Source organism: Lampris incognitus, chromosome 4 (assembly GCF_029633865.1).
Source record: "Lampris incognitus isolate fLamInc1 chromosome 4, fLamInc1.hap2, whole genome shotgun sequence".
Lineage (NCBI taxonomy): Eukaryota > Metazoa > Chordata > Actinopteri > Lampriformes > Lampridae > Lampris > Lampris incognitus.
Window position 1 is genome coordinate 39,830,061 of NC_079214.1, and position 27,334 is coordinate 39,857,394.

Below are 27,334 nucleotides of genomic sequence, written 5' to 3' on the forward strand. Positions count from 1 at the left end.
TGATTGGGAGATAACACCTATCATTTATATCACTATAACATGGCTTTTGGGTTAATTATGACAGTATTGACCGTTACCCAGAGAGCAATGTTAAATGTGTTACAACTGCTTGCACAGCCACATAGTGTGGCATCTGGAATGAGTCCATGGAGTCTCATAGAAAGCTGCTCAGTAGTCCAGTAGTCATTAGTTCTTTATTGATTGGGATGAGGACCTGTGTGGAAAGTGACTGTAGAGTCACTAAAAATAGTGAGATGAGTCTGGTTTCATTTTACTGTGCTCATCTGGTTAAAACCTTAGATATGTTGTTTTAACATTGATGCATAATGCTGATATTATGATTACAATGCTGAGTTAAGCACAAAAGGCGTGGATCATTCTTCGAAAGTTTTGCTCAACCGTGCAATATTAAATCACTCAACTCTTTTAACCTCGTTCCCTAGGGGGAGTCGCTTCAACCCGGTCTTGGACATGCTGGCATCATTTAAGAAAGGCAGCATCGGAGGGGTCAAGGTTCATGTTGACAGGCTTCAAGTTAGTATCCCTTCAGTTTTTTTTTTCATTCTTTCTGTAATGGCTTGAATTACTTGTGACAAAAAAACGAAGTAGGCCACTTGTCAGATCAATGACTGAATTTCCACAAGGTCCGTTGCAATAATACTCCACAATTATTTATTTACACCACAAAAATATCCGATGCACAATTGCATGAAAGTTATAAAGCAAACGGCACTACCTTGACAAGTTCACAACGAACGACATGACGTGACGGTCAAAACTTGTTTGCCCTCGCCGGTAACAAACACACCTGCATGTCATCAGGACCATACACATTATATAGACAGGCAATGCATTTCCGCTCTGACAGGTAGAGCCACCTACTGGGTATAAAGGGAACTGCCATCAAGAACCCAGTTTCATAGAGGCATATTGCAATAGAGAAATGCAAGCAAAATAAATGAAAGATGAAATATGGCACTAAACAAGCAAATTTGGCTCTAACACGTCGGCCCCTAATTGTTACATGTTGGCAGGCGTAACAATTACACCATGTAAATGCAACCAAAGAGCCAAAGTGGGCCATAGGGAACCATATTGCGTTAACAGTCTCAAGTCTGTGAAACTGCTGCCTCGTGCAAAAGACAAAGCTTGGTTACTGGTCGCTCCAACACGTTAGATTTGGTCTTAAGACGCACTGAGCGCACCAAGCCGTTCTTGTCTGGGAAAGTCTCCAAAACTCTGCCGAGGAGCCAAGAGCCTCGAGGAGCTGCAGAGTCGACCACAACGCCGATATCTCCAGGTATAAAATTTCTCCTGGGTTGACTCCACTTTTGCCGTTCTTGAAGGAGAGGGAGGTACTCTTGTACCCATCTTTTCCAGAAAAGTCCAGAAATATATTGAGCTTGCCTCCACCTCCTCTTCACATACAAATCCTCCTTCACAAAGAGCCCAGGCGGTAAGACTGGCTTGCCTTTCATCAGCAGAATATGGTTGGGAGTGAGCGGTTCTTCCTCCAGCCATCTTGTCCATTGGTGTGCAATATCTTTGGGAATGTCATCATCCCTGCTGCCCCCTCTTCTACACAGCTCCTCCAGCATGGACTTGGCAGGCAGTGTAACTGGGCTAAGGAAGCCCAGGGGATCGTACACTGAACTCACGATGGACAGCATACCTCGCCTGGTATGCGGTTGCTCCTTCTTCGCCATCTTGAATTTAAAGGAGTTTGTTGCCACACACCACAGTAGCCCTAGGGCTTGCTCCATTGGAAGCTCATCTCTGTCCAGATTCAGCTCTTTCGAGTCACTTGCCCGGTGCTTGTCTGCAACTGACTGCAGCACTGACCGGCTGTTGCTGGTCCACTTGGTCAATGTGAAGCCACCTCTCTGACAAATCTCTGAAAGAGCTTGGACCATGGCCACTGCTTCCTCCTCTGTGGGTAGGCTCTTTAAACAATCGTCAACATAAAAGTTTCGCTTGACCATGTCAACAACATCAGCAGCAAAGGGATTGCGATTGTCTTCAGCCGTCTTCTTTAGTGCGTAGCTCGCACAACTTGGGGAGGAAACTGCCCCGAACAGGTGCACCGTCATTCGGTATTCCACAACTTCCAGGCTTGTATTGCCCTCAGGCCACCAGAGAAAGCGAAGAAAATCTCGGTGTTCTTCAGGAACTTTGACCTGGTAAAACACTGACTTTATGTCTCCCATGAACACTACTGGCTCCTGTCAGAATCTTACAAGAACACCAAGCAGCGAACTGGTGAGATTAGGGCCTTGTAACAGTTCACTGTTCAGTGAAGTTCCCTGGTATTCAGCACTGCAGTCGAACACCACCCTTAAGTTGCCCTTTCTTGGATGATACACACCATGGTGGGGAACATACCAGACTTGCCCAACTCCACGATCCAGCTGATACTGAGGCACTTCCTCAGCATATCCATTCCTGATAACGTCAGTGAAAAAGCTGGTGTATTCGTTGTGAAACGTTTCATCTTTCTTGAACCTCCTATGTAATCCAAGTAGTCATTGCTTGACCACACAGAGGTTGTTGGGAAGAGCAAGCTGGTCACTTCTGAAGGGCATCTTCACCCTATAGTGTCCATCCATGAGCTGTGCTGATTCATCCATGATCTTCAGAAATCGAACATCTTCTCTTGACATTCCCTTTTCTTCTGAATTCCTTTCGTTGAAATCATGTTTATATTGGTTGCTCAGCATCTCTTCCAATCTGCTCACGGAAATCCTATTGACATAGGCCACTGGAAGCCCATTTTCAGAACCATTATCTGCTTGAAGGGGCCCGTTGACCACCCAGCCCAGAACAGTTCTCACAGCATACGGACCATTTCCATGGCTGTTGACCACCTCCCAAGGTTCCAATAACCTGGGTGCATTGGTACCAATCAATAAGTCAACATTTGCCTTAATGCTGGGGATTTGGACATCAGACAGGTAAGGCCACTTCACCAAATCTTCCTGGGTGGCAATATTGTCACTGGTCACAGGCATTTCCCTTTGCGAAAGGACTTCTGGGAGGCTATAGAAGGTGTCACCACTGAGACCAGACACCTCCAAACCTTTCAGTGAGGTACTTGGGACCACCTTTTCCTGTCCCAAAGTGCACAGAAGGAAGTTGGTCCGTCGTCCAGTCACATTCAACGCATGCATTAGGTGGTCAGAACAAAATGTTGCAGAACTGCCAGGGTCGAGAAAGGCATACGTTTGCAGTATCTTGTCTCCCTTTGTGGACTTGACTTGGACTGGCAAAATGGACAGCTTGCAATCACCTCCACCGGCCCCAGTAAGATCACAAGTTTGCGTTGAAGCTGTAGTGATAGCTGTAGTGACAACTGGATTGACAGCTGAAGTGACACTTGCAGATTCCTTAGGCTGCTGGTCTGTGCTGGGATAAGGCCTGTCAATATGAAGCATGGTTGGATGATTTTTTCCGCAAACCTTGCAGGTTAGGCGCTTGTCGCAATCACCACTCATGTGACCGGAACACAAACATCCAAAACAAATCCTCTTTTGCTTCAGAAAGAGAATTATATCCTTGTGCTTGTTACTTTTCAGCCGCGGGCTCTCCACCAGAGAGTGACTCCGAAAGCAGCACACACAAGATCCAGATTTCTCCACTTTGGCATCATGCCCCTTCTGGACAGAGCCTGAGTCTGGTTCTTTGGAGTCCAGGCGTGTCACAGTTGTAACAAAGCTGTTGCCTTTAGCTCTGCTGTACTTGGACTGAGGCTGGGACTAGCTTCTGTTGTTCAATACTTCTTTGCCAATTGGTCGGTCCTGGATGTCGCCAAAAAGTGGGTCAAAAAGGATCCTAACTTGGCGTTCCATGAATATGACAAGATCGTTGAGAACAGCTCTGCTATGTCGTCGCTCCAGTAGCTCATGAGCTGTTGTCCTCCATCTTTCCCTAAATCTGTAGGGCAGCTTGGTCATGATCATGCGCATGTTGATAGGCATGTCGAGCTCTTGCATGTGTTGCAGCTCTGTCATCATGTTGCAACAGTTGCACAGGAACAGAGAATAGGCCTGTAGCGCCTTTACATCCTCAGACTTACATCAATGTAAGATGTAGCAATCTTAAACTCATTCCCGAAATGTTCATGCAGGAGATTCTTTGCCATGTCGTAACCACAATCAGGCATCATGTGCTGACAACTCCTTACCAGCTTTCGTGGTTGTCCTTTTGTGAATTGTTCCAAAAAATATAAGCAATCTGCTTTGTTAGCCTTTGATTCAATATTATGCTCAAATGCTCTTATAAAGCTCCTATATTGAAGCGCATTGCCATCGAATGCAGGGATATCTATGAATGGTAGAGACATTGAGAGCTGTTGTTGCACAAGGGCGTCTGTGATTTCGTTCTGCCGTTGCACGATTGTGCTCAAGTCTCCTTGTGGTGGCATTTGAGAAGGTTGACACAATGGTGCAGGTGACCCAGTATGACCTGACATAGAATGAAATTGTGGTTGTGCAACAGCTCCACGTTGTGGTGGCATTGGGGAGGTTTGATACAATGGTGCATGTGGCCCAGTAAGAGCAGGCATAACATGAAGTTGTGGTTGTGCAGCAGCTCCGCCTTGCGGTGGCATTTGGGAGGGCTGCGGTTGTGCAGCAGCTCCATACATTTTAGCCTTTAGTTTGACACTGGAGTCAGGCTGTTGTGGCTGTTGCAGTGAAACAGTGACTGACTTTGGTTTGCCACTGGGCTGTTGGATTGAAACAGTTGGTTTTGTCTTTGGTTTGACAACGGGCTCTTGCATAAGAAGATTGAATGGCTTTGCTGCTGGACTTAGCACAGTAGAGATTGGTTGAGGAGGTCCAGTGTGATTTTCCACATGCAAGATCCTTCCATTAGAGGTTCGTGACCGTCTCCCACTCTCTGATGCAGTGTCCAGAACAGCCAGTTTAGCAGCGGATGCAGCCAATTCAGCATCCATTTCCAGCTGCTGCTTTTTCCTCCTCAACTCTTCCTTCTTAACTCTTCCTCCTGAGCCTCCAGAGCTTGTCTCCTTCAAAGATGCTGCTTTCACCAGCAGTGCAGCTCTCTCAGCCTCTGCTTTGATACGTTCAGAGGCTGTACTGTTACCACTCTGTCTGCTGGTTTGAGAGTGTCGACATTCAACATTTGATGCGCTGTCACCTGGTTTCACATCATCATCCACATTGTGAGAGAGCACATTATCTGGTTGCACATCGTCTGGGTGCACGTCAACCACATTGCTCACATTACCAATATTTTGCGCCAACCATTGTTCAACTTGAACATGGAAACTCTCCTCAATTGCCATTCTTGACCCAAACCAGGCGTTTTGTTTTTCAATTTCATCCAGGGGCATAGGTAACACAGACATGACATCATTATGCAGACCTTTGGCTGTCTCGCACAGCCTTGGCTCCCAAGGGTTTGTCAACATTACTGTCCTCAGAACCGTCCATGTTGACAATCTGCAATAACTTTATGCGCACAAGTTGGTTCAATCCAAAGTCAACGATAGGCTAGAACGCCCAGTCATTCAGCTACCAATGCTTTGGAATTTACGCTAGCAAACGCAAAGTTGTGTGCACACAATTAAATGGCCATTAATGGGTAGCTACCACATACCTCGGCTCAAGGCCTACTGAAAAAGTTGGCAGCTGGCGCTGGGTACCGTTGGAGCTCCGGTGTGCTGATCTGATGGTCGGCGTTCTCCGTGCGTCCACGTTTACATCCACACATGAAAGCGATGCACAAACAAATCCTACGCCATCCTCAATGGATAAGATCAAAGGCGCAGATCAAACGTGAAAACCATCCAACGTTTTCCTCAACGATGTCCTCAACGACGTTCTCACCGAGCAAAGTTTTTGACTTTTTTGTGTAATGGCTTGAATTACTTGTGACAAAAAACAATAAACCCACAAGCCATAAGGAGGCTGAAACCGGCTAGAACTTACTAATTGACGCGTCCATGTTGAAGTAGGCCACTTGTCAGATCAATGACTGAATTTCCACAAGGTCCGTTGCAATAATACTCCACAATTATTTATTTACACCACAAAAATATCCGATGCACAATTGCATGAAAGATATAAAGCAAACGGCACTACCTTGACAAGTGCACAATGAACGACATGACGTGACGGTCAAAACTTGTTTGCCCTCGCCGGTAACAAACACACCTGCATGTCACCAGGACCATACACATTATATAGACAGGCAATGCATTTCCGCTCTGACAGGTAGAGCCACCTACTGGGCAATAAAGAGAACTGCCATCAAGAACCCAGTTTCATACAGAGGCATATTCAATTCAATTCAATTCAATTCAATTCAATTCAATTTTATTGTCATTAAAAACAATGTGCAGGCACATGTTAAAAATGAAATGAGGGCTGTAGCTTCACCAATCAGTGCAAGACAGACACAGACAAACACAGCAAACACAATATAAGATATACACACATGAAGACCAAAGCTAAAAATAAGTTAAAAGAGAGCTGGAGTACAAAATATTTAAAAATATCTAGACATTCAGTGGGTAGCCAGGTTCAGGTGGACAACAGCTTGTGGAAAGAAGCTGTTTTTGAGCCTGGTAGTGCGAGCTCTGAGGCTCCTGTAGCGCCTCCCAGAGTGCAGGGGGGAGAACAGTCCATGGTTGGGATGGGTGGGATCTCTGCTGATGCTCAGACCCCTTCAAAAGCAGCGTTTGTGATAAATGTCTTTTATGGCTGGGAGCTGGGTACCGGTGATATGCTGGGCCGCCTTGACGATCCGCTGCAGAGCTTTCTGGTCTACTGAGGTGCAGTTGCCGTACCACACTGAGATGCAGAAGGTCAGGATGCTCTCTGTGGTGCAGTCGTAGAAGTTGGTGAGAATTTTGGGGGGTAGACGGGCGCTCCTCAGCCTCCTCAGGAAATGCAGGCGTTGTTGGGCCTTTTTCACAAGGGCCTGGGTGTTTAATGTCCACGAAAGGTCCTCACTGATGTGGACTCCAAGGAATTTAAAGCTGGAAACACGCTCCACTTCCACCCCATTGATGTGTATGGGGGAGTGGCTGCAGCTTCTAGACCTCCTGAAGTCCACAATCAGCTCCTTTGTCTTCTGCACATTAAGGACAAGATTGTTGGTAGTACACCATGATGTGAGGTGCTCAATCTCGTCTCTGTAGGCCGTCTCGTCATTGTTGGTGATACGGCCAATGACTGTTGTGTCATTTGCAAACTTAACTATAACATTTGAAGGGTGAGTTGGCAGGCAGTCGTGGGTAAAGAGGGAGAAAAGGAGGGGGCTCAGAACACAGCCTTGAGGGGCACCTGTGCTGAGGGTCAGGGTGGAGGAGGAGTGGTCACCTAACCTAACAGACTGCGGTCTGTTAGGAAGTCCAGGATCCAGTTACAGAGGGAGGGGTTGAGGCCAAGGGAGAGGAGTTTGGTGGTTAGTTTGGCGGGGATGATAGTGTTGAAGGCAGAGCTGTAATCTATAAACAGCATCCAGATGTATGTGTTGTTAAGTTCAAGGTGGGTCAGAGCAACGTGCAGGGCAGTGGCAATGGCATCCTCAGTAGACCTTTTGGGACGGTAGGCGAACTGATGTGGGTCGAATGTGGGGGGGATAATGTTTTTCGATCTGAGCCAGAACCAGTCTTTCAAAGCACTCCATGGCAATGGGGGTGAGTGCTATGGGTCGGTAGTCATTCAGACATGTGAATGTTGGTTTCTTGGAGACAGGAATGATAGATATTGCATAACAATAGAGAAATGCAAGCAAAATAAATGAAATATGGCACTAAACAAGCAAATTGGCTCTAACACTTTCAATGGTTAGCTTGTATTCATGTGTGCATGCATATGCATACATGTATCAATGTCTATGTACCACCTAGAGTGTGTGTTTCGGTATCCCTGCCTGTATCTCCAGGGTGGTCATTGGTAACACCACTGAGAAGACCTTGCAGTTAGTCAAGGTCTTAAGTTCACCACTGCTTTAAAAGTCCTTCATAAAAGTAGATCTCCAATAAAAATTAAAAAAACAACAGCTTCTATTATTGTATTCACAACTGAAATTAGGCAGCACAGTGGCACAGTGGTTAGTGCAGTCGCCTCACAGCAAGAAGGTCCTGGGTTTGAGCCCCAGGGTAGTCCAACCTTGCAGGTCGTCCTCTGTGTGGAGTTCGCATGTTCTCCCCGTGTCTGCGTGGGTTTCCTCCGGGTGCTCCGGTTTCCTCCCACAGTTCAGAGACATGTAGGTTAGGTGAATTGGCCATACTAAATTGTCCCTAGGTGTGAATGTGTTGTGTCGGCCCTGTGATGACCTGGTGGCCTGTCCAGGGTGTCTCCCCGCCTGCCACCCAGTGACTGCTGGGATAGGCTTCAGCATCCCCGCGACCCTGAGAGCAGGGTAAGCGGTTTGGATAATGGTTGGACACGTGAAATTAAAGTCACTGTAATAAGCATATGATTTAGATAAATATCTGGTGTTACAACAATTACAATAGGTTATGATAAACATTGTCATCAGTTTCTCTAGAAATACATGAAACTAGCTCTTGAAGTGATAAAGTGGACTTCTTTCCATGTCAGTCCACTGGTCATCACACGGGAAGACCAGTCATGCAAGACTTCAATAGTCAGCATTTAATAAGAATGATTTTGTCAGTCGCTGTCTGCTGCAACACCACTCAGAACACAGCGATCGCTGGTACATAACGTTTATGAACTAATTGCCCTACAGCAGATTTTGCATGACTGATTGCAGTTATGAATGTTGATTAAATGTTCATTAAAATTGGCTATTGGCAACTTCAGGTAACTTTAAATTGTAAAAAGCAGGGTCCATGGTGGTGTAGTGGTCTAAACATCGACTTTGTGTCGATGCAGTTGCCCACTGGGGACCGGGGTTCGCGCCCCGGTCTCGTCAGATGCGACTATGGCCAGACCTGATGAAGCAGCAATAATTGGCAATGCTTTCTTTGGGGGGGGGGCGGAGTCGGCTTGTGATCATCACATGAATGCGTCTCTGGGTGTGTCAGAAAAAGCAGTGGTTCGGCCTGGATTCGCCTTGCCACTTTTGTGACAAGGCGTCTCCTTTGAGACTGCCGGCCGGAGAGATGCAGTTGGCAAATGCATGCTATACGAGGGCGGGTGTTTGAACTGAAATAGGGAGCGATTGGCCACTAAATTGGGAGAAAAAAAGGGAAAATCAGAAATAAATGTAAAAAAAAAATTTGTAAAAAGCTGTCTCGCAAAAGTTATGATAGCCTTTATAACCCTGTGTCTTTGTGGTTTTCAGATGTTCCTTTATTGCAATTTTTTTTGTTTGTTTACTTTTTTCCCTGTTCCTTTTTTATATACTTCTCTCCACAGTGAAGCTATAAAATAACACTTCTGTCTCTTATCTTCTCATTATAATGGATAGTGCGATCTTTCTTTCCCCTATCCTCACATCAATATGAAAAGGTTAATATCACATTTCAACCATACTGCAAAGTCATATCAAACTCATCTCTTTGTTCCCATATTGCTGCGTTTTTAAACCAGCAAAACTCTCTTTTTAACTTCAGTCATCCTGTATACTCCTTTTTTTCTCTCTCTCCCTCAAACAGTTAACCTATTGCAGAGGCTGTTTCTTTGTATTGTATTTCTGACAAATAGCCACTTGTGCATTACTGAAGTGATTATTCTGTGGAATCTTATCAATCTGTTATTCTGAGTGTATCTGCATGACACTTTGAAACTTATGGTTTGTGATGGTGATAAGTAATAGAGTATCAGTCTTACAAATGGCCTGGACCTTTCAGACCCTGATATCTGGAGCTGTGGTGGAGCAGCTGGACTTCCTGCGTGTCAATGAGGGAAAGTAAGAACTGCATCATGTTTTTCTTGTTCTGTGTATACGTGCTCTGTCATACCCAAGGGGGGGGGGTTTGTTTTTGTTTTTTAGTTGTTGTTTTTTTAATTATTTCAACTGGAAAATGCCACAAATTGTAAAAAAAAAGTGTATAATGCAATAGAATAAGTTAATGTGTCTGCTAACTCAATGCATTAACATAGAAGTAGTCAAACGACCTTCAGCTTAGTCTGTACATGTGTGTGCATGAGAGCGGTTCGTGTGCATATGTGTGTGTATATGGCGTTGGGGATAGGGGATTGGGGTATGCACAGTCGTATACACTGCCAGTCAGATTAGCGATAATGTGAAAATCTATTTGCCAGTGCAACAGATTCTTGTTCTGATGTGATTGTGTGCGTGCGTGCATGTGTGTGTGTGTGTGTGTGTGTGTGTGTGTGTGTGTGTGTGTGTGTGTGCGTACGTGCGTGTGTGTACATGTGTGTGTGTATGTGTTGACAGGATCCCAGAGTTTAAGAGCTTTGAAGAGCTCGAGCTTCCCAAACACTCCAAGGTGAAGAGACAGACCAGCACACCTAACGCATCGGACCTGGAGCAGCAGCCTGAGATCAATGTGGAGGAGTGGTTGAACAGACCCACTAATGAGATCATGCAGAAGTTCTATGTAAGCTGACCAGAGGGTGGAGGGGCTGGAAAGTGATGGGAAGGGTAGCAGGAGGGGGGTCAAAGAGAAGGTAAATGACAGGGATGGTGGAGAAGAGGTGGTAATATTTATTTTTCTTATTCTGTTTTTCCCTCCAAAGACAGGGATCAAGCTAATACAATACAAACCTAAGACAAATAATTTATAGTTTTTTATTTGTCAATTCAAGGTTAACTGAAATTTTATTAGAGAGTGAAGCTTGCAACACTGTGAAATGAAACCATTGGCATAAATGTTTTGACATTATGTTAACGCCATACTTTTACCATATTTGATTGAAAAAGGTGATCCTAGCCTCTACCCCTGCCCTTAACACATGCAAACCCACACACACATGCACACAAATACATACACTCAAAACACTTTGAATTACCTGTGCATTTTATGGGTGTAGATTGGGTGTAACAAGGGGTTACTGGACAATGCTGCATATTTTAATAAAAAAGTAAAATTTAATGATTTGCATGTATGCTACGTGTATGTATGATTGATCATGAACATGAGTTTGTGTGTGTATGCGAAACCGCGTTCCCATGTCTTTGTCAATTATACCAGAGGGCAGCTCCTTCTGAAACATGTTACATGTTAAAGTGTGTGTACTTCTCCCCAGACGAGAATGACCTTTATGTATGTGTCTGTATGTGTGTCATTACCCAGGACTGTGACTGCTTGGCCAGTCAGGCTCAGCTGGCTGGTGTCCTTCTTAGGAGAGAGGGACCAGACTTTCTTGCCAAGGATGGTAAGAGTACATTTTATAATGCATGCTCACAGTATTTGATATGCGCTGCCAGTTGCAGTTGCATTACAGTCATTTTCTGTGAGAGCGACACTAACTGCCCAGCTGTTTTACTAGTCATTTCCCCGGGCCAGGGAAACATTGTCTCCTAATTTAGTGACAAGGACATGTTGGCTGCCTCTGAACGTGTAGATACCATTTCCCCTCAGCAATCTCTCTGCCACGGCTTGCAAACCCTATTCCTGCAGAACACTTGGTACAGCAGCTAGCAATTTGCTATCAGTAGCAAGGCATTGTCACAGCTGCTTATTGCTTTTCTGAATTATAGATCTTTGGTCTTAGTTACACTTCAATTTGGCAAGCCAATCTCACATCTGAAGATGATTTTTTTTCTCATCACTCTAGAATTTTGTCAAAAAGTCATTTTTTGTAAATCATTAGATTGTTTTAATTGTAGTGCTTTGGTGCAAATCATATCAGAATAGAGGACTAAAACTGATATTTTAGCTCTCTATTCTTGTATCTTCAGATATTTTACACACTTAAATTTGATACATAAGGAATAAAACCCATTGTGGATGTCTGCTTACCCTAAACTGATTGTAGCACTAACATCAAAACCATTTTGTTCTGCATTTCCAAGAGAATATGATGAAGGAGTTGGAGAGACTCTACAGAAGAGCTGGGAGCAGGAAGCTTTGGTCAGACTCACACACACACACACACACACACACACACACACACACACACACACACACACACACACACACACACACACACACACACACACACACACACACACACACAATAACAATGGGCTTCCAGTTCATTCTTAATGAGAAAGATGACATTTTATTCCCTTTATTGAACTCCCCATAACGTCCTCTCTTGTTCTTTACCTTTTCTATCCTTTTTGTGTTTTTGCCTTTTCCTGAATTGTTCCTTCATCTTTTAATATTCTGTTTTTGTTTTTTTACGGTAAATAACTGCCATATTATGTGGCTATGCTAGGATGGCAGTGCGTCATTCTGCAGTCATTACCAAGAAGTTTGCTGGCTCTATTGCCCCTCACATCACCACAATTCTAGTGAATGGGAAACAGGTAATGATCGAGCAGAGATGAAGCGCCACCTCAGCATGTCCATAGTCCAAGAGCTAACTAGCTAGCTGCCTACCTTAAAAGCTGTGTGGGGATTTAGCAAGCTGTTTTATTGCAGTTTGTGAACAGCATTGTGCTAGCTTCGTCGGCATGTTTTTAAAAAAATGTGGGTCATCAAGAGACAAATTTAGCTCGATAATGTGAGACTTGACTGTGTGCTATCAAACGTGGTCATTATTTAAAATACCTGATAAAACCATGTGTGTTGTTTATTAGGCAATATGCCATTAAAAAAAAGTAAAAGTGTTTTGTTTAAAAAAAAATTATAAATGTATCATCCCATCTCTGATGCATTTTTTACAAATATTTCACAATGCCCTGCTACAAATCATAATCTGTTCATCACTGCAACAGATATACACTGTGAGACTGCACAGAATCTCCTTTTTGTACTGGGGAAATCAGCAGAATGGGTCAAAACTGCTAACACACACACAGTCATGAGTTAGGCCCAGCTAGCTAAGCTTACCTTAGCAGCCGCATTAGATTAGATGTGTACAGTAGCTCGATGTTGGCTTCCCACTCCATTAACCACCACAGAGCCTGGACCTCCAGTCTTCTGTTTTATTCCTGTCCTCTATTGTGTTCCCGCCCTGATCACTCTCAGCAGCATTGTCCACTATGCTTACTCACTGATGGATCAAAATGGTTGTAGTTTTTCATCCCAATTTGCCTCTCCCTCTCTCTCTCTCTCTCTCTCTCTCTCTCTCTCGCGCGCGCTCTCGCTGTCTGTCTCTCTCTCTATCTCTCTTTTTCTCTCTCTCGCTCTCTCTGATCTGTGGTCATTGTTATTTGTTGGTGTCTTTGTCTCATTGGATTGGATTTAAGTCAGATGCAATTGACCGACCTGACAGCTCACCAAGTCTTTCTTTTTTGCCATGTTTTTGTAGTTGCTTCTGTAATTAGTACGATTTTAACATCAAGGATTTTGATTATGGCATGGTGGCAAAAGAAAAAAAAAAGATCCCTGGAGGCTGGTCTCTGCCTCGCTCGGAAACAACATCAATACTCAATTCAATTTCCTTTCTCATTTGCTTAACATTGGCTAGGAACTGGAGCTTGAAATGGGTTCCCGAACAAAGCGTCAGTCGCTTGACACCACATCATCCCATATGAACATAAAGGTTTTTTGTCGCCACCTTTTTCATTACCCACAAGGTGTGCCCATGTATTCCAGCTGGGCTTTACTGCACAGTCCAAGGAAGACATATAATAAAGGGAGGATGCTTTTTAACTAATCATATCCACAATTATTTGGATTAAGTCTTTTTTTTTTCTGCTTCTGCAAGGATGTCTTCGAGTCCATGTGTATGGCTATAGCAACTCTGATTGAGCACCACGGTTCATGTTTAGTTGCTTTTTCCTTATAGGATTCCTGCAGGCAAGAGGAGGAACTGGCTACGGTCAATCTTGTGGATAATGAATAAAGAAATTAGTGAACATTAAAATATTTTCAGCAAACCAATTTGCACTAAGTATGTTGAATCTAAGAAAGGAAATTCCTTTTTAAGTTTTGATGGAAATTTTACTTAAGTTAAAACAAAGAATTATGATGGCAAAAGAACATTTAGATTTTTAACAGTACATTGATTTAATATTCAATCTGTCCACCTCTGCTCTTAATTCAGAGTGTTTTATCTTTATGGTTACATGGCCACAATTGCCAAAATTAATCCACCTATTTCACAATCTAGGTGGAAAAAGAACCCGTTGAATATTAATCTTTTCTGGATTAACATGAAATAATATAGGAGCGTTAACTGGAAATTACTCCAGTATGAGAAAAAAATCTGATTTTCATCAAACTTGATAATTTTCACAATATTAAATGTATTTCTGGAAAAAAATGAATCAACCATTAGAAGTATGGCATCCAATGGGACATTCTCATTAAAAAACAAAACAAAAAAAAACAAAACATTATATATGCAATGTATAAACTACACATATTTTGTATCATTTTACCTTAGTTACAAGTCAGTTATTTTCTAAGTGCATGTCGTACCTTTTATTTGTCCCTGGGCTGGAGAGCAAATTTTGAGAATTGGATCATCAGCCTAATTAGTGCTTACAAAAACTGTTATGATTAAGGATGTGCTTGTGTTTCTGCCCACCAGGTCTGTTGTCCGTCTTACCGCCAGTCTCTTAACTAAGCTAGTGGACAGCCTTGCACCCAGTATAACTAGTGTTTTAGTGCATGGCAAACAGGTAAGTGGGCACACAGACAGCAAGCGGCTTTAATTGTTGAACAATTTTTGGGATGACTGTAACATCAAGTGGATAACTAGTTAAATGACTAGTTATCAGCGATTTTAATGTTCACGGATTTCAAAAAAGCTTAAAATGGGAGGGAAAAAATAGTTAAAAACAGTTGTGATGAAAAGCTCCTCATGCTATTATCCTATTGGAAAAGCTTAGCGTGCGATGTTGGCATGTTTCATATTGTACGCGCATCACAGCTATCTCAATGTTATGGGTGAGTGTATGTGTATGTTTGTGTGTGTGTGTTTTGTTTTTTTTTTTAGCTAACTGCCAGTTTGACCCCCATGAACTCCCCCCATGTACTTATATCTATGTGTTGGCCATGTCTAGACACACTCCATGTATCAGTTGATAGCTTGTGACCCAGGTATCTGTCTGATCCTACCTCTTAACAGCGTATGTGGTTAGCGTCATCATTTCATTCACATCAAGTTTTACTCAGAGATTAGTCACCTCTCAAGAGTGTCAGTTATCTTGGCTCATTTTTACCCCACTGAAGAGTTTTAGGTGTTTCATTATGCTGAAGTAGCTCAAGGTGTGAATCTGCATATAGATTGCCTACCGGAGGAAATGCTGTTCTCAACAAGATTGGAAAAGCCAATTTAGAATTCAAGGCTGGTGTCTTCTCCTGCATATAATAGCAGCTCAACGGAAAGATCTGAAAAGCGTCACCCAAGTTTTTTTTTTGTTAACTGTACAAAATCACAGCGACTCTAGCTTCTTCTTTTTTAATTATATATTCCAAGGATATTGAATCTCAAGAATACATTCCTTCTCACATATGCAGTAGTTTGGTTCTATGCTGTATTTTCAGCTCCATGCAGCACTTTGTCCAGATACTGGGAGAGTTCACATGTAAAGATGAATCACATCTTCAAAGTGCTAGATTTCAACATCAGAAGGCCAGATATTCAGAAAGATTAAAGGAGATAAAGGGTGTCCTCTTTTCAAGGATACAGCTTCTGGTGTAATTTTCATGAGATAGAAGTGTAGAAACAAAGTACAAAAGAGTAATCTTGGGAACTGTCATTTCATCCCCCTTTGCTTTGAAGGCCAATTTTAGATTGATGAAACAAAAAAGATTTCTAGGAACTCGACCATGGAGAACAAAAAAATCACACTGTGTGGTCAATGTGAGTACCCACATGAGTCTGTTCCCCCAGGCAGGTTTTTTTTTTTTGTTAACCACATAATTTTCCAGTGGACAATCCTCTGCAGTACCTGGGTCCAGTATTGGCTGCTTCCCTATGTGTGTGCTTGTATGCCTGCGTATGTGTGTGTTTGTGTGTGTGCGTGCATGCCTGTGCATGTGAATATGTGTCACTCATTCACACATGTGTATTTGCTTACATTTGTGGTTCATGTGTGTGCCAGTTGACCCTGGGTTTATTCGGGCTTGAGGAGGAGGTGATCTCCAACCCCTTGTCACCAGGGGAGATCAAAGCCATCATTTACAGCAAGTGCTGCCCTCAAGGTGGTGAGCGGGAGGCCGTGCTCCAGCAGGAGCTGGTCATTCACATCGGATGGATCATCTCCAACACCCCTGAACTCTTCAGTGGCATGCTCAAGATCCGAGTCGGGTAGGAGGAAAGGGTGTAGCAGGGGATGAGTAAAGAAAGAACAAATGAAAGAAAGAAAAAAAAATAGTCAAATACATGAAACATTTATGAAATATTCATGTAAATAGAAATAGATTAACACAACAACAAATAAAAGTGACAAGACGTACCTGTTGAAAGTGGTTAATCTTGTTCAAAGGAGGCTGGTTTCAACTAGTTTAGTGTCATTTCTAGATGATGCTGTATTGATTGTGGGCATCACATGTGTCATGGTATCTGCTATCCTGCTACACTTCAGGTGGATTGTCCAGGCCATGAAAAATGAGCTGAAGATCAGAGCAGGAGACATGCCGCCCCAGGACATCTATCAGCTGTCCCCCAGTGATGTCAAACAGCTGTTGTTAGATGTCCTACAACCACAGAACACTAGCAGGTGTGTGAGGAAGACACACAAATACAAATACACATGTGTTACTCATTCATTCATTTAACTTTTATTTAGACTCGGAACTATATTGAGATATAGACCTCATTTAAAATATAGCCTAGCAAAAAAAAAACACAAACAACACACCCCCACTGCAAAAAACATGAGCTTAAATACAAGAAATAAACACTGAATTTGAGGGGAAAAGCAAGATAAATTTTACTTGACAAAGTAATCTTAAAATAAGTTGGTTCCAGTCTAGAAATAAGTAGGCTCAGATGAGTGTTCAAAGGCTTGAAATAAGAAGAAAATGCTGGTTTTTAGATCAAATTACTTAAGCTCAGACTTGCTACAGCACAGTAATAAGTGAAATACACTGAATATTAGCAAATAATTCTTAACTCCGTTTTTTGCATTATTAAGATGCACAACATATGCACACCCCTTCTAATGCACAACATGGGTCAAAAATGACCCACATTCATTTCTCATGTTATTTCATGCTGGCTGAGTGTTTCTTTGCTCTATCTTTTGAAATCAATTTATTTTATGATTGAATATTCCAAGTATTATTTAAATATTCTGTTTTTGATTACCACAGATCATTATTTCCATTTTTCCTTTCATACTTTATGAACAAAAATAGTTTTTGTATTACTACATCAAGTTTACACACATGGATCAAAAATGACCCATTCAGCCAAGTGTGATTTAAAATTAAATGACTTAATACTATAATAATAATTTGTTTAAAATAATTACTTTAGCAGTGAGTGAGGACACACACTCATACATTTAATATTTGCAATGTAGAGGAGCTCAAGCTGGAGTCATGACAACTTTCTCTTTCGGCTACACAACGTGCACCATTTATTCCTTCCACAATTACAACAACAACAAAAACCCGCGCAGCGGAAGTGTGTCACCGTAAACCCGAACCGAGGACACGGCAGCTGTAAACTAACGTTCCTACTAGCTCAATAAGGGGAATTATGTACCCCTATAACCACTACAGCAACATGTTTATTTGTCATTTTGTCACACATACACATACCTCTGATAACAGATAACACGGCTATTGAACTGTACTGTATCTATAGTGTAACTACTGTAAACTGGTTAAATGTGATCAAACAAAATAAAGACAACTGATCACATTACTAGAGCACAAACTGCCATCTCAATTTTTACATGCCTCACAAATGACCACTACATGTTTTGTGCTCCTTGCGCACAGGCCTGGTGCACTGGGAACACCAGCTTCCAGCTTTTCTGTCTTTGGAAACTGGGCAGATCGCGCACCTCTTTCTCTTCCTTTGGCACGATGTCCTCCTGTGGCTGGGTGCTGGCTGTATTTTGTTTTTTTTAACCCACATCTTCCCATTGCTTCAACAATATGCTTTTGGAGTTTGGGCGTGCCCTCCATGCGCCTCTTCAAATGTGGCATGACAAGCTCTTTGCCCAGTTCCTTGATGAATAGCCGGCATGCATGGTTCACACCACCCATGTAATCAGGGTGTTGTGCAGTGAAGTTGGTGTAGAGATTGAGAGTGGCAACATCCAGCATATTGCAGCAGAGCACCATGGGCCACCTCCGTGTTCTCCGCTTACATGAGTAGGTGCTAACCATCTGATCCATTGTGTCCACTCCTCCTTTTGTTTTGTTTTAGTACTGGATCACTTCTGGTTTCTTCTTCTGATTGCTGTCATCCACTGCTTTGTCATCATGCATGGTCCTCAGGAGGACAACAGCCTTTCCCTTCTTCTGCACATAGCTCACCATGGTCATGTTGACATTGAATCCGAATTCTGAGCTATGAATCTCCCGTGATTTGGATGGCTTCATGATAGGTGGTATGTCCGACTTGTTCTGGCGAAGAGTCCCAACAATGGTCAGGTTCTTCTCGAGGAGCTTCTCAGCCAAAGGGACACTGGTGAAGAAGTTGTCCATTGTGATGTTGCGGCCTATGAGAGGGGGAAAAAAAGATTGTAAATTTACTCAACAGAGAATTCTCTAAATTCTAACACCATAATCTGTTGCATTGTATTCCGTTGCATTTTATTCTATTCTACTATTTTGCTTATAGAGAAATCAAATAAAAAAATAAAATACACATTATGAAAGATTGGAAAAATTATGTAGGTATTGTGCTAAAACTTATATACATTCATTTATGTATTGTACTGTATATTCACCTGTCTCTCTGATTCCACTGCACAATTGTTGGACGACATTCTCTCAAAGGTTCCTCTGAACCTCCTCTCCTGGCTGTCTCCCTGTATAGACAGTTCCATCTATTGCATAAGGTACCCTTGCATCGCACATCCAAAATATTTTTATCCCATATTTCGTAGGCTTGCTGGGCATGTATTGCAGGAATTTGCACCTGCCTCGGAATGGCACAAGCTGCTCATCTATGGTGACACAGTCACTGGGGATGAACCGTCTTCTGCAGTTGTCCAGGAAACAGTCCCACACATACCTAAATGCCGCCATGTGGTCTGTTTCCAGTTGCAGAGCTCTGGTCCTCTTGTCGTCAAACCGTATAAATGGCGGATATCCTCATATCTCCTGAGCCCCATGGTGGCCTTGTAAATTGAATTTTGCAGCGGATCCACAAACAGCTCCCGCAAGGCCACATCCCAGCTCTTCTCCCCGCCTGCAAGGAGGGTCAAACCAATAAAGGCCATGAATTCTTCTTTATCAATGCTTCTCCACTCTTTCCCTTTTGCTGTGGCTGCTCTTCATCCCTCTAATTTGGTGCATTTTAGAACCTCCTCAATGATGTTGTCACTCATGAACATATCTCGGGCATCTTTCGGTGAAACAGCTGTTGATCCAGGCGTAGGTCCTGGGCAGCACCTCTGAATGTTATGGCTTCTTGTTCTGCCATGAGTGGGGGGATTCTCATTCCAGCAAGATCCGTTTTTACTCAATCTATTGGACTGGGTCTGAGTTTCCTCTTCAGAGGACTCATCAGATGAGTCTTCTATGTCATCAGAGGAGTCTTCTTCATTTAGGAGAGCTTGATTCCCAGACACACCCACAACTCCAGCTTCATGTAGGAGAGCTTGATTTCCAGACACACCCACAACTCCAACAAACAAATTTCACAGTTCCTCGCCAAATGCTATAGTAAATGCATGTGGGTCGTTTCTGACCCATGTGTGTAAACTTGATGTAGAAATACAAAATCTGCTTGTTCATAAAGTAAGAAAGGAAAAATAAAAATGATGATGTGTGCTAAACAAAAATTAAAAACAGTCGACACCAAAATAATCTAATCATTTGAGAGTGTTTGATAGGGGCCTGCATTAAAAGATGACGAAATAATGTAAGCAAGCAAGCAACATTTTATTTATATAGCTCTTTTAAAAACATACAGTTATGGACTGCTTTACACTTCATACACAAAATATGAATAGATACATAAAATAAATTGAATGAATTAAAAACATGCCGTTGGGAGTAACAGACCAATCTTAAAAATGAAACAAAACAGAAGTCAGGGGTGGGAATCTATAAATAGGCTTGCCTGAATAGATGGGTTTTTAGAAACCACTTAAAACAGTCCAAAGATTCAGCAAATCTAATGGATTGGCGGAGATTATTCCAGAGGCTTGGGGCTAAAACTGCAAAGGCGCGGTCACCTTTTATTTTGCAGTTGGAGTGAGGAATGGATAAAAGACCAAGGTTTGAGGCTTGTAGTGGTCGGAAGTGGAATGAGGAATGAGACGATCAGAAATATAACTGGGGGCAAGATCATGCATTGCTTTAAATGTAATCTGTAAGATTTTATAGATTATTCTGAATTTTATGGGAAGCCAATGGAGGGATGCAAGAATAGGGGTAATATGGGACCTACGACTAGTTCTGGTTAGTAGTCTAGCAGCTGCATTCTGAACCAACTGTAGACGATTTAAAGTAGCTTTGTTGAGGCCAGAGTAGAGGGAGTTACAGTAATCTAGACGGGAGAAAATGAAAGTGTTTATTGATTTTTTGATATCCTTAAAAGACAAAATATTTCTGTTTTTTGCAATATTTCGTGGCTGAAGAAAACAGGATTGGACAAGCTTAGTAACATGGTGATCGAAAGACATATTCTGGTCAAAGACGATACCAAGATTTTTAGCAGTAGGTTTGATGTTTGAATGAAGTGGACCAATAAACTGATCAACTGCAGTGGCAAAGTTCTCGGGGCAAATTAAGAGAACTTCAGTTTTGTCAGGGTTTAGATGGAGGAAATTAAGGGACATCCAGTCTTTGGTGGCAGCTAAGCAATCATGGGGAGGACAGTTGATTCGGGTTATTGGGTTTGACAGAGAAATAAATCTGAGTATCATCAGCATAACAGTGGTATGACATGTCTTGAAAGTGACTAAACAAATGACCCAGAGGAAGCATATAAAGAGAAGAGGATTTGCCTAAGAACAGACCCCTGAGGGACTCCACACAGTAGGGGAGCTGACAAGGATACACAGTTGTTAATACAAACATCAAAATATCTGTTTGTCAGATAAGAGCAAAACCAACTTAATGCTGTACCAGAAATGCCAACCCAGTTCTCCAATCTAGCAAGTAAGGTGGCATGATTGATGGTATCAAAGGCAGCAGTTTAATCTAGAATAGTGTATTTGCCTTTGTCAGTATAAGAATAGTGTATTCGCCTTTGTCAGCATGCATAAGAATGTCGATACTCTTAGTAATGCAGTCTCAGTACTATGCTTGTGATGAAAGCTGGATTGAAGTTTATCAAAAATGTTATGACCCTCAGTCAGCTGCAGGATTTGGTCTGCAACATTATTTTTTTTAAGGATTTTGGATAAGAAGGAAAGTTTGGAAATAGGTATATAATTCTCTACCCTTGCCAGATCAAGGGAGGGGTTTTTTTGAGGAGGGGCTGAACACAGGCAATTTTAAAGTAGTCAGGTACAGACCTGGATGTGAGTGAGCAGTTGATGATAGGGAGCAGGCTGGGACCTAAGCCATGGGGGATGGATTTTAAAAATGTTGTTGGAACTATATCACAGGGACTGGAGGAGGGATGCATGGCATCTACCGTATTAACAAGGAACTGAAGAGATACGGGGGCAAATTCCGACAATAAAATCAGATGGCTGAAAGGGGCGGGGGAAAACAGTGGGGGTAAAATTGGACCTTAGACCATCGATCTTGTCAACAAAGAAAGACAAGAAATTTTCATAGTCATTAACAGAACAGGCAGACATAGTAGGAAGAGAGGGATTCACAAGCTGATTGATAGTACTAAACAGAAACCTAGGGTTATGTTTATTACTCTCAATCAGATCAGAGAAGTAAGCGGCTCTCGCATCTTTGATAGTTTGATTCAATTCAGATAACTCCTATAAAGGGGTAAAAAAAACAGTAAGAGCCTTATAAATAAATAAAACCCAGTGTTTCTCACACCTTACTGAGGGAGCAAAGGCCATCCAACAATAGCATACAGCTCACAATGATGACTATTATAATTATCACCAGTAATAAATCTTAGTGCTGAGTGATAAACAGTGTCCAAGGGCTTCGGGGTTACAGCTGAAGCATGCATGTATAAAATGTCACCATAATCAAATACTGATAAGAAACTTGCCTCAATAAGCGTCCTTCTACAATGCTGAAGAAAACATATTTTATTCCTGTAAAAGAAATCAATTTTTCCTTAATTTGCCCACCAGATTAGTTACATGATATTTAAAAGTTATCTTCTCATCAGTCCAAATTCAAAGATACTTGTATTCTGTGACTTTCAATGTTTGTACCATTTTTAGTAGAAATGATGAGATTGTCATTGTCAATATTTTTGGCTGTGGTGAAAAGCATCAATTTAGTTTTATCAGCATTAAGAACTAATTTATGGTTATTTAATGAAACTTGTAAATCACTAAAGCAGTGTTGAAGGGATCTAACAGCAGAATGTACAGTATTGGCGTTGCGGTGCAAAATTGTATCATCAGCATAAAGATGAATATTATACGCAGTTACAGAAGAAACAATATCATCTATATACAGAGTGAACAGAACAGGTCCCAGGATTGAGCCTTGAGGTACACCTTTTGTAACATGCACAAACTCAGGTTCAACATTTCCAGTTGCCACACACTATTTGTCGTCTGTCCATGAGGTAACTCGGAAAACTTTTTTGAGCAATTTCATCAAATCCAATACTATGAAGCATTCTTTAAAAGCAATGCATGGTCAACTGTGTCAAATGTCTTTGAAAGATCAGTAAAAAGAGCTGCACAGTGTTTCTTTCTATCCAAAGCCAAAATAATGTAATTTAAAACAAAAGTGGCAGCAGTAAAAGTGCTGTGCTTTTCTGTAAAACCCAATTGGTGTGTGCTTATAATAGAATGTGGTGGCACGGTGGTGCAGTGGTTAGCGCGGTCACCTCACAGCAAGAAGGTCTTGGGTTTGAGCCCCGGCGTAGTCCAACCTTGGTGGGTCATTCTGGGTTGTCCTCTGTGTGAAGTTTGCATGTTCTCCCCGCATCTGCATGGGTTTCCTCTGGGAGCTCTGGTTTCCTCCCACAGTCCAAAGACATGTAAGTTAGGTGAATCGGCCATACTAAATTGTCCCTTGGTATGAATGTGTGTGTGTGTGTGTGTGTGTTGGTCCTGTGATGGCCTGGTGGCCTGTCCAGGGTGTCTCCCCGCCTGCCGCCCAATGACTGCTGGAATAGGATCCAGCATCCCCATCTGGAGTGCCCTATTTAACTTGCTGCCACCGCGACCCTACCCTGGAGAAGTGGCTGAAGATGAATGAATGAAAAAAAAACATGCTCATAGTCAACACATTTTGTATTGTTCGCCACTCCAACTCCCAATTCAATGTCAGTGCCCTCTTCTCTTTCCAGGTCTTGGCTGAACAGACGTCAAATTGACGGCTCACTGAACAGGACCCCCCTCGGCTTTTATGACCGTGTCTGGCAGATCCTAGAAAGGACTCACAATGGAATTGTGGTGGCGGAAAGTCACCTGCCGCAGGTACCATTTAAGCTTGTCGACCCAACCCCAACTAACGTTGACAACCAAGGGGTTACGGTCCAGTCAGTCTAACAAATGACTAGAATTAGGCCCATTCTGCAGGCTACTCTCTTCCTACTATAGGAGACACTGATATTGGAAAGGGTTAATTTGATGTGGGTATATCCCCTTAACTAACAGAACCACCTCTGGCATGACCATTATCCATTTCATTATCCAATTTTTAACTTCCATATGACCTCACTCAGCTCTTCAATATCAAAGAGCTACAGTTTATACTGGGATTTAAAAATTTTCCTACATTTTTTTTCAAATAATAGCTAATTATGGCATACATTTTTGAATACAGTATCAAGTATGAAGTATACATACCATAATATTATAAAGCACATTAAATAGGATATCTAAGTTGAGTGAGCAAGAGCGGTATAGAGATGTAAAGAGAATAACCAGTCCTATACTTGTGGCAGTGTCCCAAGTAAACACAAACAAGGCAGGTGACTATAAGGTGTGTGGTGGACCTCATTTTTCTCTCTCTCTCTCTCTCTCTCTCTCTCTCTCTCTCTCTCTCTCTCTCTCTCTCTCTCTCTCTCTCTCTCTCTCTCTCTCTCTCTCTCTCTCTCTCTCTCTCTCTCTTTTAATCTAATCTAATTCTAATCTAATCTATCTCTCTTGCTCTTTTTCTGCTATGGTAGCAACCTACCCTATCGGACATGACCATGTATGAGATGAACTTCTCCCTGCTGGTGGAGGACACTTTGAAGAACATTGTCCAGCCAGAGTACAGGCAGATCATAGTGGAGGTAAAAGACCCATTTAATAACACCACTTAAAATTGAAGATACAGGATGGTAACTGAATAAAAGTTTATATTATATTATATTATATTATATTATATCATCAGCCTTGTCTGCTCTCCCCTGTGTGAGTAGCTGCTGATGGTGGTGTCTGTAGTGCTGGAGAGAAACCCTGAGCTGGAGTTCAATGAGAAGGTGAACCTGGACAGTCTGGTGAAGGAAGCCTTCAATGACTTTCAGAGGGATTGCAGTCGTTTCAAAGGCATTGAGAAACAGGTAGAACATGTCATATGGAGCTACATGTTGAAAGACATCAAAAAAGAAGAAAAAAAGACCACCTCTTCCCAAGACCCTGAAGCTACCTTGACTCTGACTGACAGCTTTAGGGTTAGGGTTAAGCTCTATAGTGTAAGAGGGCTGCAGAACTATCTTATCGTCATTTTAAAGTAGTGGACAAGCAAACGTTGCACATTCAAGTATAATAATATGTTGTCACTCTAAGTAAACTTTAAAATAAGTCACTAGTGGGGTGTCATTTAGGCTTAGTGGTTAGCACTTTTGCTAAAACCATGGAACAAACAGGCATGGTGAAAAGTCAGGAATAAAGCCTTTCATGGTTAAATACAGAGACAACATGCCTGTTTTCATCATAGGGGAAGGCCTCAGTGAAGACCAAACTCAAAGGCACCTACAGATATGAAACAGTTTATTAAACTCATACATTAAATACATGTCTCTGTCAGTCATTGTCTCGCTCATCCATACCCTTCGCTGCACAGTGATACCTGTGGTGATGGCAACGCAGAACAATGCAGCACATCCTTAATTGCTGACATTGTCTCATGCGCTGTATGAATCCTGCACCATGTGCATTGCTACAGGAAAACAGTGAGAATAAGAAATATTTCCACATTGATAGCTTGCTGGACCCATGATTGCTGAAAAACTAGTCATTATGTGTGTATCTACGTTGCCCTTATAGCAAGCAATGTACAGTATATACAGTAGCAAATGAACACAGCTGTCTTAACACAAAAATCGATCTGATTTCTTGTAAATAAAAATTGTGAACAGTTAAAGATGAGAACTGAAAAATAATCAGATTTGTCTGCTCTCTGAACACAGCCTAAATTGTCAATAGTTATGAAAGGTGTGTAAGTTTGTGTTCTGTACAATGTCCTGTCCTCTGCAAAATACTTGCTAGGATAGAATCAGCAACAAAAACCACTACAAACCCCTTGTAATGGTATTCACTTATACTCAAACAACAGAACACACAGCTATAGAATTATGGGATACCCTCAACTGATTATGCTTCTAATAGTGAATTAATGGCATTCATATCACAGAGTTCTTCTTTTGAAATACTTGGTGTTTCTTGGGGTAATTTTAAGATGACATCTTTTTGTTTCTGTCCCTCCTCCAACTCAGGATGACATGGAAGCATTCTTCAACACCCCGCCAATGGGGCAACGAGGCACTTCCAGCTACTTGATGAAAGCTGTCATGATCCAGTTACTGCAAGGGGAGGTGAAGCCTTCCAAGGATGAACCATGCTCTGTTAGCTAGATAGAAAACACCCCATCACCCATAACCTCAGTCAGCGTCTAAGTTTAGCCTCTAGAATTCTGTTGTAAGGCAATCGTTCAGCCCTGCATGGTCAACCGTTTTTCCATTAGACATAAACTGAAATAACTTTGAGAGCAGCAGTATCCTTTAACCTTCAAGCTACACTTATCCCTGCAACTTGTATAGAACAGAAATAACCTGATACACATTGGTGAAAAGGTGTCAGACCGATGCTTTAGCAACCTCCCAGATATGAATTATTCTTGTTCTTTGAGCTCAACCCATCTTAACCACTTTGCTGATAATGAAATAATGAACCCATCTTGACCTTGACCCTAAATATCAAGATCACCTGTAACTTTAAAAGCTGTGTCCTGTACTTCTTATTGCTTGTAGTCCTACCAATTCCCTGCCACATAGCAGATGTGCTATACATAGGGAAAAAGTGCACTAGCCATGTTGGAAGTAGTGGTTTTCAAACCGCAGTGTGGAGACCACCATCACACATCATGTAACACCAGAAAGAGGAAACTCTGAGCAGAATATCTTTTTGAGAATGTTATTTGAAAATCACTGCAGTCCTTATTGTTAACGTTGTGCTACATCGTATTTTACCACCGCTGTACTTGTCAGCGTGTATTTGTTATACTGTGTTGAGTTTTGCTCAGAAGAGTTCACACGTTTGCATGGAACATCTATGGCATGATAGCTGGTCCTGTTTGACATGGGCATAGTGTTGGCTTTGTCTGATTAAGGCCACTAGTTTTTGTCAGATTTTAAGTAGTTTCTCAGATGCCTGTTTGCATAATCAGTTTGACATTTTTAGCACTTGAGACCTTGAAAAAAAGAGAAAAAAAGTACTTTTTTGGTAAAAGTTGGCAACAGAATACTCTGCTGTCATCCCATGGTCAAAATGATGAAATATTCTTGTGGACTTTTTTGAATGTGTTTATCTTCAAATGTGCCTACCTGAATACAATCACTTGTCATAAATCCACCTAACCTTGTCAGTGTGTGTTTGTTTGTTTGTTTGTTTGTTTACCTTTGTCATCCACAAAAAGTGTTTTTAACACAGCAATGTAGTTTCAACGAATAAATTTATCTATCTTTGATCCTGAGTCGGTTGAGCCAGTTAAGGTGGTTCGGACATCTGATTAGGATGCCTCCTGGGCGCCTTCCCTTGGAGATTTTCCGGGCACATCCAACTGGGAGGAGACCCTGGGATAGACTCAGAACTCACTGGAGAGACTACATGTGCAGTTTGGCCTGGGAATGCC

At 42.1% G+C, this 27,334-nt stretch overlaps 1 protein-coding gene across 2 annotated transcripts in view; it reads left to right on the top strand.

Annotated features, from left to right (window-relative positions):
* The window catches only part of phkb (phosphorylase kinase, beta), a 164,156-nt gene extending 137,102 nt beyond the window's left edge, over positions 1 to 27,054 (top strand). For both annotated transcript variants that reach the window (XM_056278286.1, XM_056278287.1), the window contains 12 exons: positions 444 to 534; positions 9,794 to 9,852; positions 10,345 to 10,507; positions 11,204 to 11,285; positions 11,926 to 11,983; positions 14,559 to 14,649; positions 16,078 to 16,283; positions 16,561 to 16,695; positions 23,562 to 23,691; positions 24,387 to 24,494; positions 24,624 to 24,764; positions 25,920 to 27,054. In XM_056278286.1, coding sequence (XP_056134261.1) covers positions 444 to 534; positions 9,794 to 9,852; positions 10,345 to 10,507; positions 11,204 to 11,285; positions 11,926 to 11,983; positions 14,559 to 14,649; positions 16,078 to 16,283; positions 16,561 to 16,695; positions 23,562 to 23,691; positions 24,387 to 24,494; positions 24,624 to 24,764; positions 25,920 to 26,057 — 1,402 coding nt within the window. In that variant the 3' untranslated portion in view covers positions 26,058 to 27,054. The remainder of the gene's footprint in view (positions 1 to 443; positions 535 to 9,793; positions 9,853 to 10,344; positions 10,508 to 11,203; positions 11,286 to 11,925; positions 11,984 to 14,558; positions 14,650 to 16,077; positions 16,284 to 16,560; positions 16,696 to 23,561; positions 23,692 to 24,386; positions 24,495 to 24,623; positions 24,765 to 25,919) is intronic.
* The last annotated feature ends 280 nt before the right edge of the window (positions 27,055 to 27,334 follow it).